At 34.3% G+C, this 21,713-nt stretch overlaps 1 protein-coding gene across 6 annotated transcripts in view; it reads right to left on the bottom strand.

Annotated features, from left to right (window-relative positions):
- Positions 1–3,239: 3,239 nt before the first annotated feature.
- Zmat1 (zinc finger matrin-type 1) overlaps positions 3,240–21,713 on the bottom strand; it is a 46,235-nt gene continuing 27,761 nt past the window's right edge. For 2 of the 6 annotated variants that reach the window (XM_071606365.1, XM_071606367.1), the window contains 5 exons: positions 20,975–21,076; positions 20,589–20,763; positions 18,260–18,328; positions 6,852–6,951; positions 3,240–5,738 (listed from right to left, as the gene is read on the bottom strand). In XM_071606365.1, the coding sequence (XP_071462466.1) occupies positions 4,418–5,738; positions 6,852–6,951; positions 18,260–18,328; positions 20,589–20,763; positions 20,975–21,076 (1,767 nt within the window). In that variant the 3' untranslated portion in view covers positions 3,240–4,417. Of the gene's footprint in view, positions 5,739–6,851; positions 6,952–12,283; positions 14,124–18,259; positions 18,329–20,588; positions 20,764–20,974; positions 21,077–21,713 lie in introns of those variants that run through there. The other 4 variants (XM_071606366.1, XM_071606368.1, XM_071606369.1 and 1 more) reach the window with 4 other exon arrangements.

The following is a 21,713-nucleotide window of genomic DNA, read 5'->3' as shown; positions in this document are numbered from 1 at the left end:
AGACAAGGACTATTCCCTAGAAACTGGAGAAATGAATGCCTCTCACCTGAAAAAGGTGTGACAGGTAGAGGATGGTTTGGGTCAGCACAATACAGCATCCAATACAACATATTTAATTTAGATCTCCATTGGCTCTTTTACCTATTACTTCTATCAATCTTTTATATAATTAAAAATTGTCTTCACTTTGCTCTTATCTTCCTTACCATTTTTATCAGTGTTTCTCCTACCTTCCAAGTCTTTCATTTATGGATTTTTTTTTGTAATTGTTTCCTTCCATCAGTTTTTGTTTCACACCCTTCAGTTGACTGTTTCTGGATTATTTTTCTGATTCATTCTGTTTCAAAGGTTTAAATGTTTTCTTCCATTTAGCCCACTTAAAAAATTACTAGGTCAGATGTTCCAACTGCTTTTTGTCTGCATTTTCTGGTGTTCACATTTAACAGGTCTTGAAGTCTAATATGTTACTCTCATGTTTATATATTTATTTTGGTGCCATAATGCTTTCTGAGATCTGCTTTCTCTAGATTCTTCTCCTACCCTCTAACATATGAATTTTACATTTTTCCTTACAATCTTTCTGCTCTGTTCAATTTGATTTCAGAAACTGGAAGTTTCCTTTTTTCACATGGATTTACCCTGGAGGAAAATGTATGCTGAATGGTTCTGAGATCCTCAAGGAGTTAGTTCACCACAGTTCTCTTTTGATGATCCTGTGCAGTTTTCTTCACTTACCTGTAATTCAGAAACTGTAATGACTTCTAATGTTTTAGTTGCTCTCAAACATATTTTCCTCTTTTGGTCATATAATTAAGAGGGATTGTTTGGTTTAATGCAAAGAAGAGATGCTCAAAAATGTTTGTTTTTGCTTGAGCAACTGAATGAAGATTTTTACATAAATGGGTAAACTAGAAAATGAATGATTAATAATGACAGAGGCAGGCACTCTATTTTGGCTATATTAAGTTTGAGGTGCCTTCTAGCTACATGGATATATTAAAGAGATACAACTTTGAACTGGGAAGTTTATTTAGAACAGTTTCCTTTGTGAAGCCTTTCCTGAATGCCATCTTCCCCTTCATCATCATTCCTGTTGTAGCCTTTATCCAATTCATATCACAATTACCTATTTATTGGTCCATTTCCTCTTGTGGACTGTGTGGGCTTTTTGCGAAACAGGACATATGTTCATTTCTTCCTCAGGTCCCTTTCTGGCACAATACTGATAGTCAGCTATTATTTTCTCAATGCATGTATATAACAGGACAGCCAATTATATATTTTTTTCTAAAACTCCCATTTTTGAAAAATATTTTTCAAATTAAGCCTATGTTTGCTCATTTCTACTATCCGTTCAGGGCACATCTCTGAAGTTAGGTACTATTAGTTTACTTGTTCTGAATACTGTCTTTAACATATTTGCCTCAGATCATATGTGAATTTATGTCTAGATATTGGTCTTTCAAACCAAACATGTAATACATCCCCAAACATTGCTTTCATATGTAATATATTAAATTATTTTTCCTCAAATAAGTCTTTATATTGTCTTCCATACCCCGTGCAGGATTTTTAAAAAACTTTTACTACTAAATTTAATCTTAACAGAGTCAGCAGTCAACTCCAGAAGTGGAGATCACTTTATATCTTCTCTCTCTGTGTTGGTGTATCTTGACTTAGATATATTCTTACCTCCAGATGCTTAGAGGCAGAAGATGGGAGCAGAGCAAATATGCAAAACTTGGGTTCCAAGTGCTTGTCACCAGCTTCAACCATAAAATTAAATTTTCTGGTTAACAAATAATTTACTTTTGCCAAAAAAGTTTATCCTAAAATCTTTGAAAACCACTTTTCTTGGGCAAGCCTAAGTTACTGCCTTAAGATTGTAATCAAAACCACACCCTATTTGCTCCAATAGCCACACTACCCAATTTAAATGTTTTTTTTTTTAATTTACATGATTCATCTTCTATAAAGTTATGTATGGCTAATTTTAATGGAACATTGTATCTATACATTTTGAGAATAATACAGTAATTTGGTATCTTAGTGAATATTCTTGATATATAATGTTGAATTCCCCCAACAGATTTAAACAGAAAAAGACTTCTGCATAAGAATTTATCAACTGTAAAAGTGTTAATGATTCAATTGATCTTATCTTGCATTTTCTGTACGGAAAAAAAACTTTGTACTTTTGTATTTGTGTGTGTGTGCTCAGAAAAAAAAAATGCCAATTTTGTGGCTGACAATTTAGTCTACTTGTTCTATCTTGGCTCTTCTTCCTCTCCTTTCACTAGTATACCAAATATGGTTTAAAAGGGGGGATGATACTATAGCATAAAATAATCTTATATTAACAGTCTCATGAAAGAAAAAAATGATTTGGGGACCATCTAACTTTTTGGGACTATTTATTTAACTAGGTATAAGCCCAACCAATAATATCATGCTTTAGCACATATCTACCATTTTATTTAAATTTCAAATATAAAAACCAACTATGAAATGGCTTGCCTAAATGCAGATATATCACCATTAAAATTTACTTACTTGTTGAATAGGTTTAGCACGTGAAGGGACTACTATAGCCTATTTTTCCTATTCCTGGTGACTCCATGTTGGATTCTGATGGCATTCTCAAGATCACGCTGCAACTTGATGGTACAACTGGAATCCAACCCTGGGATTTGGATTCCCAGGCCATTATACTTTCTATTATACCACAGTGATGCTCAAATGCTTACAGGAGTTGCTGATGATAAAAAAAAGGAGCACCAGAATAAAAAATCATCAAAATCAAACAATTTAAAGGTAATAAACCCTCATGGGCCCCTATCACTTAAAATTTTTCCTTCTTCAGTTTCAAGTATTTAGCTGGTCATATTTTTCTAAGATAATACTAAGCTCAAGATAAAGTACCAGCTTCTACTAGACAAGCTGTAAAAGCACTGAAATTATTATAGCTTTATAGTGTGATCTTCCCAGAAGTATTAAGTGCAAACTATTTAGTTACTGCCCTTTCACTCCAAGACCAATCATCTATGGATGGAAAATGATCATTTAAATAAAACAATGTATAGAAATCAGAACACTTTAATATAAACACTTCCAGAATATAGAGTGATTTTTGTATCAGCACTTTGAGAACTTTTTTTAAAAGTATATATCTTCTAAGTTTGTTATAGACTATTTAATTTTTCACTTTCAGAACTAGAAAATACAAAAATACACTGCAAATTAGATTTAACAAAGAAAAAAATCAGTGTAAATTGTTTCATACATTTTCTTTTGAGAAAACTAAGAAACATAAACAAACACATCGATAATAAAATACCACCAACACTAACACAAACCCCAAAAGGAATGGATTCAGCAATGCCTTGACTCCCACAGGGCTGACCATGCTTAGTTTCCAAGAACAAATAGGATCAGGTGAGTTCAGGGTGGTATGGCTGTACACTGCAACTCTTGATAATTCTCTCATTAAAAAATAAATTATCTCTCATGGGTAAAAAAATCCACTATCACAGCAATCTGATGGACAAAGTAGAAACAACCCCATTTAGGGAAATTACATTTTATGCAAGATACATTTAATAATCTTTCTTTCTTTTTTTCTTCTTTTTTAAAAAATTGAGGAAAAGTAATTTTAGGAAAAGGCATAGTGAATACTTTCAGTTCACTTGGCTTTTATAGAGATTACATTAACTGTCCATGTGAAAAATCAAATAATTATTTAATAAATCCAAACTTTTCAACCTATTTCTTCAACCCTAAGGGAATAAAACTAGGAAGTTTTGAAATTAGAGGATAGACTCATCCTAAAGCACTGACTCTTCTGTCTTCTTTTATAAGTTTCCTTTTCTCTTATGTTCTTCTTGTGTTCTTATGTTCTTGTTTCTCAGAGGTTAGGTTTGGGTTTTTTGGTTCTTTTTTCAATTAAATTTCAAGTTTTACAAAAAGAAAGAAAAGGAAGGAAGGAAGGAAGGAAGGAAGGAAGGAAAGAAAAGAGAAAACCAGTTTCCCTTAACTGACAATGGCTGTATCTACCTCTCCTTTTCATCTGATGCTCTTGTGTTTATCTAATTTCATCTTCTTGATGTTTTCTTCAATTCATCCTTGAGGAAACACCAACTAAAAGTTTAAAATCCCAAAGCAGATTCATCCCGAAATACTGACTCTTCTGTTTTTCTTTCATAGGTTTGATTTTCTCTGCTGTTCTTCTTTCTAAAACTGACTTAGGCTTTTCGTGTGTTTCTTCTTTCAATTCATTTTTAATTTTTGCACACAAAACAACGAAGCTTTCCTGCACCAACAATGACCATATCAAACTCTCCTTTTTTTCATTGGATTCTCCTGTCTTTATCTAAACCCATAATGTTTTCTTCAAATCATCCTTTGGTAAACTAAAAGTTTAAAATCCAAGAATTGACTCATCCCAAAGCATTTCCTCTTCTGTCCTTTCTTCAACAGATTTTCTTTTCTCTTTCCTGTGCTTACGTTCTTCTTTTTCAGAGGATATATCACGGCTTTTTTTTTTTTTTCGATGCTTAAGTTTTCCTGAACTGACCCTGACTTTATCCTCTTCTCGTTTACTTTGTTGGATGCTCTTGTCTTCGCCTAAATCCATATCCTCATGACTCTTTTTCTTTTTATGCTTGGACTGCTCCTTCTCTTGCCTTTCTTCACCTTCCTCAAGGTGTCGTCTTCTCTTCTGGTGTCGCCGTTTATGAGCTGCTTGATGGTCACTGGTGTTGTTTTCTGAGGAAAGGTGCTTATAAATTTCACATTCTACACTATATGGACCAGAGTTATTTTCTTGCTGACTAAGGCTCAGAGGTACTGGTTTTTCTGAGAAATAGTCTCTGGGAAGTTGACAGTACTTTACAGAGTCTAGTCTCTGTTTGCTGTCATAAGCTGGTAAGCAATGAGGTAACTGGTTTTCTACTGTTTGTGAACCTTTGTATGGTCCTGTATAGGTCTGGAAAGTCTCAAATGGGAGTCTTTGCTCAAACATTCTGTATCTTGTTCTGCTATCAACCATTTCTCTGTGCCTATGAGTTTCCACAGAGCTATCAACTATCTTTCTGAAACAAGTCTTTGGCTCTAATCCTCTGGCTTTCTGCACTTTGATGTAATCATCAAGTTCATCTTGGAAAGAGTCATATGTTCTCTTTGAATGAGCTGGTAACCAATGAGGTAACTGGCCTTCCACTGGTGAACTACTGTATGATTGGTGGTAAGTATGGGAAGTCTCAAAAGAAAATCTTTGCTCACACATTCTTTGTCTGGGTCCAGAATCAACCATTTCTCTATACCCTCGGTTCACAGAGTTTTCTCTCATCTTTCTAAAACAAGTGTTTGGATCTAGTCCTCTAGCTTTTTGCACTTTGATGTAATCTTCAAGTTCATCTTTGAAAGAGTCATGTGTCTTCTTTGAATGAGCTGGTAAGCAATGCGGTAACTGGTTTTCCACTGCTTGTGAATTATTGTATGGTCCTGGGTATGTCTGAAAAGTCTCAAATGGAAGTCTTTCTTCATACATTTTAGGTCTGGGTCTGGAATCAACCATTTCTCTATACCCAAGGCTTTCCAAATAATTCTCTTCCATCTTTCTGAAACAAGTCCTATACTCTAGTTCTCTCGTTTTCTGCATTTTGATATAATCTGCACATTCAACTTGGCAAGAATTTTGTGTATTTGAATTCTTTACTAGATTGATAACAAGGGATTCTCTGCAAAAAGGACAGAAAGTTCTTGTTACAAGAATATTTTATTCTGAATATTTTCTTTGCTCTCAAAATAAAAAAAATCCAAATAAAATTTTAAAATCAACCTCAGGTTAAAAGCTATAAAGAATTACTTTTCATGGTAAAAAGATACAGTGGGAATAATCAGATATCTCCCAGGAATCTCACAATTTTTGTTTTTAAGAAAACTTTCTCTGGCTGGGATTAAAGGGAGGAGCATATATATCAGATGCTGATGTACTAAAAACCTAAGACATGTTTGGATGTGTGAGTAAGGGCCATTAATATTTAATGCTCTAATAAATGGTATGAACTGAATGTTAGAATGATATGTGTTTTGATTAACCAGTTCCTTGGATAGATCTACAAATGTGGCAAGTATTCTGGAACCCTGAATTTCTTTTTAACATGTCTAAATGTAGGTTAATTTTGGCAAGTCAGACAATTTAGGTCCTAAATATTCATCTATAATAAAGTAAGAGAAATGTTATATTTGATTTTTTAAAAATAAGCCAATTATATAACAATTAAATATCCCTCTGTTGTATTACCTAAATTACCCACTCCTCAATTGTACATTCAATTAAAATCTCCTTAAAATAACTGTTAACTAAGCATTTATTGAGCTCCACCTATGTTCAAGTCAGGTATATTATATTTCATTTTTAACAATCTTATATAAGAGTTCTTCACAATTATACACTTTATAAAAGATGGATCTGGTATTCTGATCCAGGTCTGTCTAACAGCAAAACCTTTGTTCTTAACCACTACACCTCACTGAATGTTGACTGGATCATTGAAACCGTGGAACTAAGCCAAGCTTCTAGAAATGCTTTGAATTTGTATGGTTAGCCTGAGAATGATTCCTTAGCATCTCTCTAAAAAATATAATGCTCTCTGGTCAGGAGGGATATCAAAGAGCCAGCTCTTCCAGCACACTATCATGACACAAGAACACCTTTGGGGACACTAGTGTACAATGTTACTAATACTGTTAACCATATCCAGTTCAACTCATAAGGAAATGAATGCCCAGAGAAGTTTTGTAAAATATATGTTTGGTGTCAGGAACATTTTATCAAAAAAACAACTTACTTAATTTGATGTTCACTCCCTTGCATGTGGGACCGGAACATATCTAAAGATGTAAAGGTTATACTACAAATATGGCAAATGTAGGTTCTCATATTAAATGCTGAAAAAAATAGAAAGTTCAAGTTAAGAAGGTTAGTGTGGATACACTTAGAATCATTTGATATTAGGACTGGAGAAGAATTTATTAGAGATGATCTACTTGAAATTTCCCAATTAGGACTGGGCCCAGAATGGCAAAATGACTTAGTCAAAGTCACAGAGCCATTTAGTAGTAGTGAGCCTTTGTGCCCATGTTTCTTAATTTAATCCCCAGAATTCTTTGCACTATACCACACTGTTTCTGTAGCCTTGATTTATTCCCTAAAAATCTGGTATCTGCTTGCTTACTGTTGCTACATGATGGTGTGGCAGGCACCTCAAATTTAGTGTGCTTGCACAACTTTTGACTCTTTGTCCCTTGACAAACCTCTTTTTGTTTGCCACTAATTCTTTTCCACCCAACCAAAGTCTGAAATGTCCCAAAAGATTAAAGACAAACAAAAGCAAATTTTTACACTCTTACCTGAAATCACTGTAGTGCATTAGCTACCAAAAGTAATTTCCACATATTTTAGAAAGGAGAGAGGTTCAGTGAGCCCCACTCATAGGATTAAAGCTGAAAGCAAAATTCTAAAACAAAACTGCTAGTTACCATTTTAAAAGAGTCAAAAACTATAAAATAGGAAATGTCCAACAACTACCTTAATAGTTTGCTTCTTGGATAGAAGTGGAGGAAAAAATTATTTTCATTGTCTTACTCTCACCATCCTTCTACTTTATCTTTGGTCAGAAGAAGCAAATTAATCAATTTCCTAAGTCAAATATAAAAACAATCCCACACTAGGAAATGAGGCAATAAATTGGTGCTGTAGAGATATTAAGGACAACTAAGGTCACCCTCTTGTATATCAAACAATAAGCTAATCATGGAAAGGAAGCTAAAATAATCATTATGAAGTGTATCTGTTTTGTCTGAGTGAAGATTATTCACAGAAATAAAAGACTACTGTCAAGTGGAAAGAAAGATGCTGACTTTGAAGACATGAGACTCTGTTCACTATTAAGATATACTCAGTGTGATACCAGAAGAGCTCAGCAGGTCATGTAAAAATTTGAATGAATGATTCCCAAATTTGTCCTCCTATCCCTGTATTCTGATTTCATGCTCACCATGTCACTCTCTGTTTATAATTTTTCCCATATTTTTTGATACCAAGAAAAGTACAATCTAGATGACAAACATAAAAACTGGGCATTGGGGTCATATAAATGTGTGTGTGTGTGTGTGTGTATATATATATATATATATATATATATATATATATATACACACACACATATATATCCTGGGGTTATATATATATCCTTATGGTATATATATCCTCCTACCATAAATCAATAGCAGAATGACAATATATCAACTTAAACTATAATGTTTACTAAACTTCTCTGATAAGAATCACCTGGGGTATCATCCTGCAGAACATGATTCACTCTTTTAGGGGCAGGGACAGGGAATTTGTTTTTTAATGAATATCATTAGTTATTATTATCTGATATTTCATGAGAAATATACCAAGGGAATATTTTCCTGTTCCTTGGTTAATTTCAACCCCTTTCAAGTTTGTGATTAGTGGCTCCCTGATTTGATAATGATCAACTGAAGATTCTGGACTTCCTGAAAAACATGGGACTAAAATGAATCTTTACAAAAACCTTTTATAGGAAATTACTACTACTATCCTTATTTTAAGGTTCAGATTTATATGGCCAATACTATGCATTTTTTAAGGCACTCAAGTTATGCAAGGAATCCTGGCTTCCTCTAGATAAGTTGTCCTCAATGCTGGCTATATTAAAATTGTTTGGGGGAAATATTCATGATACAGCTCCACGTAAGATCAATTAAAGTAAGCTTCCTTACTTTGTGAAAGCTTTTCAGATGATTGTACTTTCAGCTATTGTTGAGCACCTTCCCTAGATTGAGCCAATGATCTTTATTGTGATTAAAAACTCAGATTATATATCAGAGCATTTGTGCACTTATTTAGTGCTTATAATTATAAAATACACAGTATGTAGTTTTATCTTTAATTCCTCCTTTGTTTCTCCACAATTACGACATAGTCTAATAGAGACAACAAAGGACTTCAGAAGAGCTGCCGATCATATATCCAGAGGCAGTTCTAGTACTGTGGTGTGATTACTATTACTTTAGCTCTTGGCTTTTTCACAGAATGATGTTTTTTTCTTCTTCTCATCTGTAGACATCTCAGAAAATAATGTATAAAAACTGTGTAAACAGGGCTGGGATTGTGGCTCAGCAGTAGAGCACTTGCCTAGCATGTGCAAGGCCCTGAATTGGATCCTCAGTACCACATAAAAATAAATAAATAAAATAAAGGCATTGTTCCCATCTACAACTAAAAAATAAATGTTAAAAAAATGTGTAAACACTTTCTGTGAAGACAGGAAACCTATTCATTGATCTAAAGATCAGAACTCCTGGTCTAATCCTATAATAAAACTTCATTATTTCTTACACTCTCCATTATCTTAGAAACTACTCCTTCGCCCCATTCAGATTTGCTGTACTTGCCCCTGCTAGGATCCTTTGTTTCTGAGTTTATCCAGAAACTGAGGCTTCTTTGCATCTTGGAATTTTCAGAATCTTCGACAACTCAGTACTTGGATGTCCAATCTTCTCCTAATCACAGACCTATCTCAGAACTCCTTGAATAAAGGTCTTTATTTTTAAAACATGAATTGGGTAGGGTATGTCTTTATAATCTAACATTGTAGTTTCCAATTTGGCTTCACGTTGGAACCACTCAATGAATTTTAAAAAACAAAACAAAACACAATGTGTAGGATCCAGGGATGGTAATTTAATTGACCAGTGGAATGATATGAGCATTGGGATATCTAAAAGCCTCTCAAATAATTCTAATGTGTAGTCAAGGATGAGAACCTCTGGTCTAATATATTAAATGGCGGGGGCAGCAATTGAAAGTTACATGAAAGTAAAAAAATAAAAAGCAGCTTAATTTGGAACTTATGAAGAAAAACAAAAAACATCCAAATTATTTGTCTTAGAATTATGATAGAAAACAAAACTTTTTAAAAAAATTAATATTTAAACCTATTCTGTGATGGGATATACGTACACACACATACATACACATATCTATATATACACAGAGGAATCTATTCTCTCTCTCTACACACATACTCATACACACATGCACACGCACACTTACACATTATTTCACTTCACCTTTGTTCAATCCTATGAAGTTACATTATTTTTACTTTTTACCCAACAAATTTGAGGTGCAAATGCACAAGTGGCTTCAAACACATCTCTAAATCTATGTTTATCCCTCTACATGTTACTGCCTAAAATAAGCAATTACCAAATATAAATTGAGAAAAACTCATTACCATATAAAGCACTAAGAAGTATATTGCAGAATAAAATATAACCCCTTGTCTCAAGGAGAGTGAGTCAGTTGTGGGGCTATAATTTATGCAATTGCCAATGAACAATAGACTATAATATAAAAAGTATAATAGCAAGAGCTATAGCAGTAAGGGAAGTTGTGATGGATCACAGAGTACAGGAAGGATTTGAATTGTAAGGAAAGCTTACCAGGGGATGAAACAACATCAAAGATGGAAGAGACAGAAATGAGCATGATGTGTGGAATTTGAACAATCTGTTCAACAAAAAGTGAGTATCTATGTGGCACCAAGCATCATGCTACATGTTAGAAGTACGAAATGAATTAAACAAGACCAATGTGAGAAACAGATAAATGAACAAAGGATTTCAATCTCAGATAAAAGTAAGAAAAGTATGTTTGAGAGGTATGGGAGCACAGTGAAGCATAGGCATTTAGCACAGTATAAGGGTCTAAAGATACTTCTCAAAAGAGAAATATGAATGGTCAACAAATGTATGAAAAATGTTCAACATCTCTAGCAATTAGAGAAATGCAAATTAAAACTACAGAGATTTCATCTCACTCCAGTCATGATGGCAACTGTCAAGAAAGACAATTAAAAATAAATGTTGGTGAGGAGGTGGGGAAAAGGGTACATTCATACATTGCTAGTGGGACTGCAATTTTGTGCAACCATTCTGAAAAGCAGTATAGAGATTCCTAAAAAAAAAAAAAAAAAAAAAAGGAATGGAACCACCATTTGACCAACCTATCCCACTCCTCAGTATATATCCAAAGGATTTAAAATCAGCATATTACAATGATGCAGCCACATCAATGTTTATAGCTTAATTCACAATAGGTAAGCTATGGAGCCAACCTAGGTACCCTTAAACAGAAGAATGGATAAAGAAAGTGTGGTATATATACACAATGAAATATTTATTACTCAGCCATCGAGAAGAATGCTTTTATTACATTTGCCATTAAATGGATGGATCTGGAGACTATCTTCTGAATGAAATAAGTCAGTCCCATAAAGCCAAAGGTTGAATGTTTTCTCTGATATGTGGAAGCTAACCCACAATAAGGCAGAGGGAGAAGAGAAATTCAGTAGATTAGACAAAGGGGAATGAAGAGAAGAGAAGGAAAAGGAAAGACAGTGGAATGAATCTGACATAATTTTCCTATCTGCAGATATGAATACACCACAGTAAATCACACCATAATGTATATACACAAGAATGACATCATAATTAGAATAAGATATATTCCATGCTTATATAATTATATCAAATGGATTTTACTATCATGTATAACTAAAAAGAACCAATAAAAATTTTCAGATGAAAGGATCTTTTAAATTTTCAATTGTATTAATTTCTAGTTTTATTGCATAGTGGTCAGATTTGTCTGTTTTATTTTTGCTTTCTGGAATTTACAGACTATATTTACAGCATATATGAGAATCTAGCTATTCTCTCAAGCCAGGTGTTAGTGAGATCTGCAAAATATATAGCACAGTAGTACTCTGTTCACTAAATTTTTGTTTGTTTTAGAAAATGTAGTTTTTTTTCCTTAAAATGTTATTTATGTTAATATGCCATGGGCTTATTTTGTTATTTTAGAGAAAATAATAATTATTAAAAAATAAAAATTTCAGTTTTAATTTCCCAAACAGTGAATATCAATGGAAGTGATCTACACAAGTAGACACTCTTTGTAGTTCTTTATAATTTTTGAGTTATAAGAGGGTAGGTCCTGAGGCAAAAATTTTGAGAATTGATACATTGTAGAATTGTTTTACTTTGTTATCCATTCTAAAAGTCTTTTTCTTCTAATAATTGAATTAAACTCCTTACTCTTACTGACAATCCAAAAAAATAATAATAAAAATTTGTGGGAAAACTTGCAAAAAATGGGTTACCAGGAAAGACAATGACTTACCTAAACTTGGAAGGATGAAAAATAGTTAACTTGATGGAAAGAGTTGCTAAGAGCCTTATAGATACAGGAAATAGGAAAAAACACTGATAGGTTTTAAGGGATTTTTTAAAAATTGGAATTGTTTTGAGTAAAATACCAGGGGACAAGTTGAGCAAGGCATAAGGGGTCAGATCAAAGACCTAAAACTTTTTTTCTGTATGTTAAGAAAACTTGAAGTGTTTTAAGTAGTAAATGACATGGTTGTTCAACTATGTGTTTTTGAAGAATGTCTCTTTTGGCTACAATATAGAATATAATTTTAAGAGGAGCAAGCCTCGGGCCTGGGATTGTGGCTCAGAGGTAGAGTGCTCGCCTAGCATGCGCGAGGCACTGGGTTTGATCCTCAGCACCACATAAATATAAAATAAAGACATTGTGTCCACCTATAACTAAAAAATAAATATTTTTTAAAAAGAGGAGCAAGCCTATATGTAAGGAGACCACATATATGAAGTGAATATAATTAACAGGGCAAGAGAAAATGAAGACATGGACTAAAAGGTTCTAAGTAGAAATAGAGAGAAACAGGCAAGTTGGTGAAATATTTAGTATCAAAATTGGTAAAACTTAGTGACTAGGTGAAGTGAGGGGTAAGGGAGAGAGAGGAATCTAGAGGAGGATAAAATAATTCCCAGAATCCTACTTTGGTAATTGAGTGGGTGGTGATCCCACTAACTGAAACTGGAACTTCAGAAGGAAGTGTTGTTTTACAGAATAGAAGCGTAAGTAATGATGAGTATAAGTTTGAATACTTAAGGATATATGAAATATTCTTGAAACATTCATGTAAAGTTATCCAATAGGCAGTTATAGATAAGAGTCTGAACAGACAGAAAAAAGTCCAGAGAGATTTTGGAGATGTCAGGACATGGGGATAGTTAAAATAATCAGAATGGGTGAAATCTCCTTAAGATAATGTATAGGTGTGCATAGGAATAGCAACATAATGATAAAAACCCTGGAGAGTGTCACTCTTTAAACCAAGAGAGTAGAGAATGAGGAGCCTATGCAAAGTATAAAATGTAAAGGATGGGGTTATAATGATGAACAGAGAAAACAATGTTTTAGGAAGCTAAGTAAAGACGTCCACTGCATTTAGAAATTTGGAGGTCACTATGACCCAGTGAGGAGTAGTTTCACTGGAGTGATATGATAGAGTGGTAGCATGAAGGCTGGGTGAATATGGACCAACAATGGCAGTGAATTGAGGAGTGAGTGAATAACAAATTAAGACAGTAAGGGTAGAATAAGTTTTTAAAAAACAGAAACTTGGCTAAGAGGAGACAAGAAGAGTGCAGTAGTTAAAAGGGAACTCAGGGTTATAAGAGGAGCATCTGCAGGGGGTACTTAGGGTTAGAGGAGGAAGAGGATCTGGGAAGGGCAAGATACTTAGTAATCCACATCTGATGGACAATTCCTTGTTGATGAAATTAAGAAAGAAGCTTGTCTAAGAAGTATGATGAGGGGGAGCGTAGAGCAAGGGAAGAGAGTCTTGGAGAGTGATACAGTTTTAAAATGATTGTTAAGGGTCATGGCATTTGCAGATAAATGGATGGAATTAGAGAAGATAATGCTAAGTGAAGTTAGCCAACCCCCCCAAAAAATGCAGAAATGTTTTCTTTGATATAAGGGGGCTGATTCATAGTGGGATAGGGAGTGGGAGCATGGGAGGAATAGAGGAACTCAACAGGGCAGAGGGGTTGGAGGGGAAGGGAGGGACCATGGGATTATTAATGATGGTGAAATGTGAGGATCATTATTATCCAAAGTACATGTATGAAGACACGAATTGGTTTGAGTATTCTACGTATACAACCAGAGATATGAAAAATTGAGCTCTCTCTATATAATAAGAATTGTAAAGAACGGGGTTATACTATTTTTTATTTATATATAGCAGCATTCCGCTGTTATATATAAATAAAAATAATTAAACATGATTGCTAAGGAGAAAAGTGAAGGAAAAGAAAAAGGTTAAGTAGGACTAAAGACCCAAAGTGGTTAGATACCAAGACTCTGAAGAGGTACTCAATCTCTAAACCTATATAATTTTCTCAGCATTACTCAGTAGCCTGTATGCTGAAATAGAAAAGGTGGAGAACAGAATTGATCCAGGCTTAACATTTCATTACTAGAATGTAAGAGGTACAAGCAAGCCATTCCAAAAGGTTTTTACAGCATTAAGGTGCAATATGATGGTAGAGGAAATACAATGAAGGACTACAGAAAGGAGAACCAGTTCTAATATTTTATAATACTTGAGGATGGACAGCATGTAAGTAGTCAAAGATGCCCTCAAAGATTCAAGTATAGATGGCTAATAAATAATGGTCCTACTGGCAAAGACAGAAATCTTGGGAAATTCAAGTTAGTTTTAGAGAATATTATTGATTCACTTTTAAATATGTTGAATTGCATGTGAAGGCAAGACATTAAGTGCAATAATAGAGCTAGAAATTAGTAAGATAAACAAAACAAATACAATAAATAAAAATACATACATACTTTAGTTCCATATCGTTATGGTAGCCATTCCTGTGCTAATAAGGCCTGGGCTGGATGAAGGACATAAAGAAAGCAGTGAGAATGATGAAGGAAAAAAAAACGAGAAAAGAGATTAGATATGGAAGAAACACATATAAGTAACAGCAGATGGAGAGGAAGGTTGAAACATAAAGGAGAAAGCTGGTAAAGAGTGAAAGAGTTAAGGTGGCATATGTCAAATAGTTTTTTTCTTACTGTCTGCTTATTTGTATTATGGGCTTCTACTGCCACAGTTCTTTGAAATACTCATTAGTTAATTTAATTTCTCTAGCAATTTTTAAATTCTCAAATGTTTACTGCTCTTCAGGCAATAGGCAAGAAAGGACAAATCTATTCTTTGAGTTCTAGCTTCAGAAACTAGTGTAAAATGACTTCAATGACTGGATTAAATTAAATTGATGATCATTCTCCTCCCTCCTCATCATATGAAAATTTAACCAAAATTCTTTATCCCTCATTATAATAACCTTGAAACTTCAGAGTACTAAAATGATTTCCCCTTTAATAGTGACAAAAGTGCAAACACTACTCATAGTTGACTCAGTTAAAATTTACTCTATGCCACTAAACTATAAGCCACTTATCTCCGATACTTTCAGCTCAGAGATAGGAAAAATATCTTAACAATAGGAAGTCTGTCATTTCTCTAAACATATTTTACCTTCAGAAGCCCTATCACTTCTATTTCTACACTTGCTTAAATCAACATTTAAAAGCATAAATACCCAGGAGTGATGGTGCACACCTGTAATCCCAGCAGCTCAGGATGATGAGGCAGGAGGATCACAAGTTCAAAGCCAGTCTCAGCAACTTACTGAGGCCCTAAGAAACTTAGTGAGACCCTGTCTTATAATAAAAATAAAAAGGACTGGGGATGTGGCTAAGTGTTTAAGCACCCATGGGTTCAATCCTTGGTACCAAAATAATAAAAAAGAAATAAAATAAGATCATAGATAAAACCACATATATATGGAACTTTGGGGGATATGTTGAATCACTTTAAGTAGGATAAAATAGTACAAACATGGAGTAAGCACTTGATAAATATTAATTAACAGTTCACTGATTTATATATTATACCAATCTCTATTGAGGTAGGACTAATCTTTGTGCCAGTTTTTATTTCTAGTACTGGAATTATAAAAGAGTTAGATGACGCCCCTTCCTTCAAAGATCTCACATTGTAATGGGAGATAAAAACACATGGAGAGATACTTGGAAATGCAAGTTAAGAAAGCATAGAAAATTAGCCTTGAAGGAAGTAAAATGGCTTCCAGGTAGCAGCTGCATTTTAAACAATGAATAGGAGTTAGCCAGAGGAGGGTTATGGGAATTATTTCAGGCAATATGACATCATGAACAAAAGTATAGAGACAAGAAACAAGACAATGGTTTCTGGAAACCACAAATGGTTCACAGGAAATAACCTGCATAGATCATGGCAGGGAGCAGTAAAGAGTGAGCCTGGAGAAGAAAGGCAGGAATAAGAAGGTGCATAGCTATGAAGCTTAGTATTTATTCTTAGAAGATGGTGAGACAATGGAGGGTTTTTTAAGAAGGGGAACAACAAGAAAATATTTGCATTTTAACTAAAACACTTCAGTGGTTTAATTGAGGGTATGTTTGGGCAGAAAAAAACTGGAGAGAGGGGGAGTAGTTAGGAGGTTATGGAAGGATAATGCTTTTCAAAATTTACTGGGTGCAAATCACCTAGGGATCTTGTTAAAATGCCGATTCTGACTAAGTAGGTCTGCAGTGGGGCCTAAGATTATGTTTTCTAATAAGCTTCCGGGTGATGCCAATGGTGTTGATCAACAACCCACAATCTGAGTAGTACAACTTTAGGAAAGATGTTAGGGACCTAAGAATTTAGGGGAAGAATATGGCTGGAGATAAAGACATAAAACAGTGATAGCTTGGTGCCTGATTAGATATAGAAAATGAAGAAAGTAGCATTGGGGAGTTCACAGGTTTCTACTTTGGATGAATACATTTGAAATGGCTTTGAGGTATCCAGGTAAAACAGCAGCTGCCATTTGAATATGTATGTCTAAAGTTTGACATAAGGTCATAAGCCTACAGATGAGAGATGAAACCAGAGGAATAGATTTGAATTGTGTTTTCTAGAGTAAGGTCAAGAATGGAATTATGGGGATACATCTAGGTATTGAACAACCACAAAGAAAGAGCCCATATAGAGAACAGGTAAGAAACAGAAACACATTAGAAGAACCAAAGCATAAGGAATTACATATGACAAAGAATAGAGCTTCAAGAAGATAGGAGTAATGAGCATTTCCACATGAAATAGCAAAGTCTAGTAAAGAAAGAATTGAAAAATAACAGCAAGTTGAGGGGAAAAAATGAGTGGAAGAGAAAGTATGAAAGGGGAATAAAATACACTAGTAGTGAGAAGGTGCCTGTGGGGGAAAATGAAAAAAAAAAAAAAACATGGTTAGAAGAGCAAGTGGATCACTCCAGTCAGGATCAGTCTATATTGTGCCTGAATTCTTGCCAGACTTTCTTAGTTCCAAGTCCTTAATTCATCATCTCTCCTTCCCACTTCTGTCAACTGAAATCACAGAAGTCTATGACGATCTTATAAACCATAATGCTTCACACTTCTAGTTACCAAAAATATGTAGACAAATAACATATATATATATATATATATACATATATATATATACACACAAATAACATATATATGTGAGTATAAATATGTATGTGTATGTATGTTTGTATCTATTTATCCTCATGCAATAAAGTGTTATTAACCCAACTAGTTTACATACTTGGTTCTTCAGGGAAAACGATATATTCTCATTTGTATTCCCAAGAATGGCCAGCCTAGCACACAAGAGACACTTAAGCCATATTTAATGAATGAACACTATCATCACAATACAAATTTAAAGTACTTTTTATGAACCTAAGATAGCATACAACCATGTGAATACCTATATTTACTTCTGAATTAATAAGGGTCACCTAAACCATCCTGTGTTTCATTTTCTAGAATACAAACAGATCAAAGTAGATGGACTTCAAAGTCCTTAATTATCTAAAATTCCATGATTCCATGAATACCCTCAGTCCCTCACTCAATAAGAATAAAATGTTATATAAATAAACTAGTATGTTTTATGAAACATGAACTTCCCATGAAAGAGTTTTAGGATAATGTTCCTGTTTATCATTTGCATTTGATTTTATTGGAAGAGGTTTCTCTCTTATCTTGTCTACAAATGTCTTCCTAGCTTCATTTCTTTTGTGTTTTTTCCCAACATAATGTTGTTGGGCCATTATTGGACTATTAAAGGAAGCAGGACAGATTATTCAAATCCAAAGCACTGCTGGAAGTGGAAGGCATAGTCTTGTCTTTAGTCCCACCTGGAGGAGGCTTGGCAGCAAAAGGCTTCAGGAAGGTTGACTCTGTGTAAGTACGAACAGGCATACCTGCTGAAATAGTTATAATGAAAAGAGATCAGTATGTGTTCATATACTAGAGCTGCATTCATAAAGTATTACAGACATTTAGAATTCTTTAAAAACCCAGCATCTTTGGACTTTTTCAGCACAGGGATGCTGGATATAAGAACTCAAGTCAAAAAGAACTTCCTTCTGTGAGAATGGAAATTTGAACACTCATTTATCACCAGGTTTGGGAGGGAAGGAATTTTCCATATCAGGCATTGCCTAAATTTTTTTTTTTTTTTGAGGAGGAGAAAGGAAACATATATTTCATAAGATTTTCTAGGTCTGTCTTCTTTTTTCAACCAGCTTTTGTTAGAAAGTTCCTGATTCTTAGTCTCCTGAGATTAGTGTGTGTTGGGTCCTGGGTGAAACACTTTTCATGCATTATTTTATTTAATGCACATAACTCTACAAAACAGATATTATTATCCTTGTTTTCCAAATATGCTGGAGCCAAAAAAGTCCAATTAACTTTCCCAATGTCACACAATTTTGTAGTCTGCTATGTATTATTAGTGAATATTATTTGAGCCCATACTTTGTGCTGAGGGCTGTGTGCAGTGTGAGGCATTGCCTAAATTTTATTGGTTCATTTGAGGAACCAATAAAAGTATGACAATTGTCTTAGTGTAAAACAAATGGTACCAACCTCTAAGTTGATGTCTTTTTTAAGTACCATAGCAAATGCATCTATTCTGCCTAGGCTTAATTTTAACTTTTTTTTCCTTTTTTAAAATTTTTTATCTTAGTTGTTGATGATCTTTATTTTATTTATTTATACATGGGGCTGAGAATCGAACCCAGTGTCTCACATATACCAGGCAAGTGCACTACCACTGAGCCACAGTCCCAGCCCCTGCCTAGACTTATAATGTTTGCATCAGAATAAAATTGATGCAGTTAAGACCATGAAACTATACCTGTTTCTACAATTCCAGTTATTTCATTGCTATTTCACTTTCTCTCCTTGAGGCCAAGACAATGGATATTGGTGTCCGAAGATATGGTTGTTATAAAATACTTTCTATTTTAAGGCACACTAATTCTGTCCTTCATTAGATTGGCAGTCAGAAAAAAAACATACAACAATTAAAAGACTAGAATAACTTTAAAAACAAATTCTGGTTTCATTTGTTAAGAAAATAGTAAGTTTTAATACTGCTTCTTGTAGCATTGACTTTGCTGGGTGATGCCTATAAGATGACTTAGGAATTAATGTAGATGAATTTTCCATGCCAGGTATACCTTAGTACTACAAGGTTGAAGCTACTTAGAATGTGAAAAAATATTTATTTCAGAGGATTAATCATCATCTTTTTTGTTTTGCACACAAGTTTTTCAAAATAGAAGTTGGGTTTCCCAGAGTGTGCTCTGCCTTTTTAGATAATTTTGGGTCAGATCTCTCTGCACTGGTGGCCCAACATCACCAGAAGAAGGGAAAAAAACAATATTTTATAATTTTCTGTATCTTTTAAATTTAACATAACAAAATTACTCAGCAACTACTGATTGATAATGCTAGTGGTACTTTTTCTTTATATTCATAGGAAGAAATAAATGGAAAGCCAGGGTAAAAGGAAAGTCAATAACTTTTTTGGCCTGCAGTTATAGCCAGGAAAGGCTGCATCTGTGATTATATTATGGTGAAGACATTGTTCTGAACACACATTTAAGACATCATTTTGGCAAGTACTATAGCAATAAAGAAGATGCCAAGGGGCAGAAATAAGAAAGTGTTAAAGAGCTTGTGACTTGATTATAAACTGATAGAGCTCTAGCTAATTGTTAATATTTACAGCAGTATAGCAAGTCACTTGCTTTATTTGGATTTAGCAAACTGAAAGTGAGATGTCATAACACCTTTTACATTCAGCTAGCAATTATAATCTCCACTGACAAGGACACAGAAAGAGATTAACTGAGTAGAAGAAAAATAATTAAATTGTTTAAACTGAAGTGAAAGTCTGCCTTATAAAAAATGGATGGCAGGTTTGAGGGAAAAGATGTCTGGATCTTTTATTAAAGAAAAAGAGGTGAGTAGGGGCTGGGGATGTGGCTCAAGCGGTAGCACGCTCGCCTGGCATGCGGGCGGTCCGGGTTCGATCCTCAGCACCACATACAAACAAAGATGTTGTGTCTGCCAAAAACTAAAAAAAATAAATATTAAAAATTCTCTCTCTCTCTCTCTCTCTCTCTCTCTCTCTCTCTCTCTCTAAAAAACAAAAAGAGGTGAGTAGAACCTTACCCATTTCTGGTTGAAATCCTGATGGAGATACATGATAATGTTCCTCCGTTAGTTGCTTCAGTTTTTTAGCATGGACCTTCCCCACATAGTGAGATTGAGCAACAATTGGAGAGCTAAAAATCATGTTGCAGAGATCACAAAATTTGTTTCTGTCTACTACTCCACTCCTATGCACCTGAAATAAGCACAAGCATGTTAGAATGATTCAATAGCTCAAAGTTCAGAGTTATTTTTTTCAAATATTTTTAGCTGTAAATGGACCCAATATCTTTATTTTTTAATGTAGTGCTGAGAATTGAACCCAGTGCCTCACACATGCTAGGCAAGCACTCCACCACTGAGCCACAATCCCAGCCCACATTATGACATTAACATAGACCACTCACCTTAAGGTTCCCAACATGCATCTTCATTCTCTTACCAGGCATTTCATTTTGTTCCCCATGCATTTGAAAATAAAATCTAACATTTTGAGCATGTTTTTCACTCTGAAAAAAGATATAATATGACTTTGTTTATCCAATAACAAAGTCATCAATATTTTATATCTCTCTGAATTTAAAGACAGTACTCATGAGTTTTATTACATTTTAACTGTACTGCTTATGAAAAAAAAACTTCACAGGCTTTCAAATCTCTAAATCTCACTTAACATAAAAAAATAATGCTACAATTTAGAAGTCAATCATTTTTAGGTTCTCATTTTTGACAGACTTCTAGTTGCTACCCAATATCAAATGACTTCTTCCTTAGTTACAAACCCTCGTCAATGGTCCCAACAAAAGAATATATTTTTCAGCCTCCCTTTCTATAAGATGTAGCCATGTAACTAGATTCTGGCCAGTAATAATCTGAAGTGTTTGGTGAAACTTTTGGGACGTTTCCTTAAAATTTTCCTTAAAAGGATAAGCCCTTCTTCTATCCTACTTCCCCCATGCTTCTAGAATTATGTTGAAAAGGACAGAATTAACCTTGGACCACAGGTAACTGTGAGGACAAAAGCCAGTTCATCAGATCAGAAAGACATGAAATGCCTAGGTCACTCCTAATAGTACTGAGCTGTCATAGGATTCTAACACTGCCTACCTCTCAAAATATTTTATGTGAGGAATTAAACCTTTCTGG

Source organism: Marmota flaviventris, chromosome X (genome assembly GCF_047511675.1).
Source record: "Marmota flaviventris isolate mMarFla1 chromosome X, mMarFla1.hap1, whole genome shotgun sequence".
Taxonomy (NCBI): Eukaryota; Metazoa; Chordata; class Mammalia; order Rodentia; family Sciuridae; genus Marmota; species Marmota flaviventris.
The sequence above is the reverse complement of the archived record's forward strand: the minus strand, read 5'-3'. Positions and strand labels throughout refer to the sequence as shown.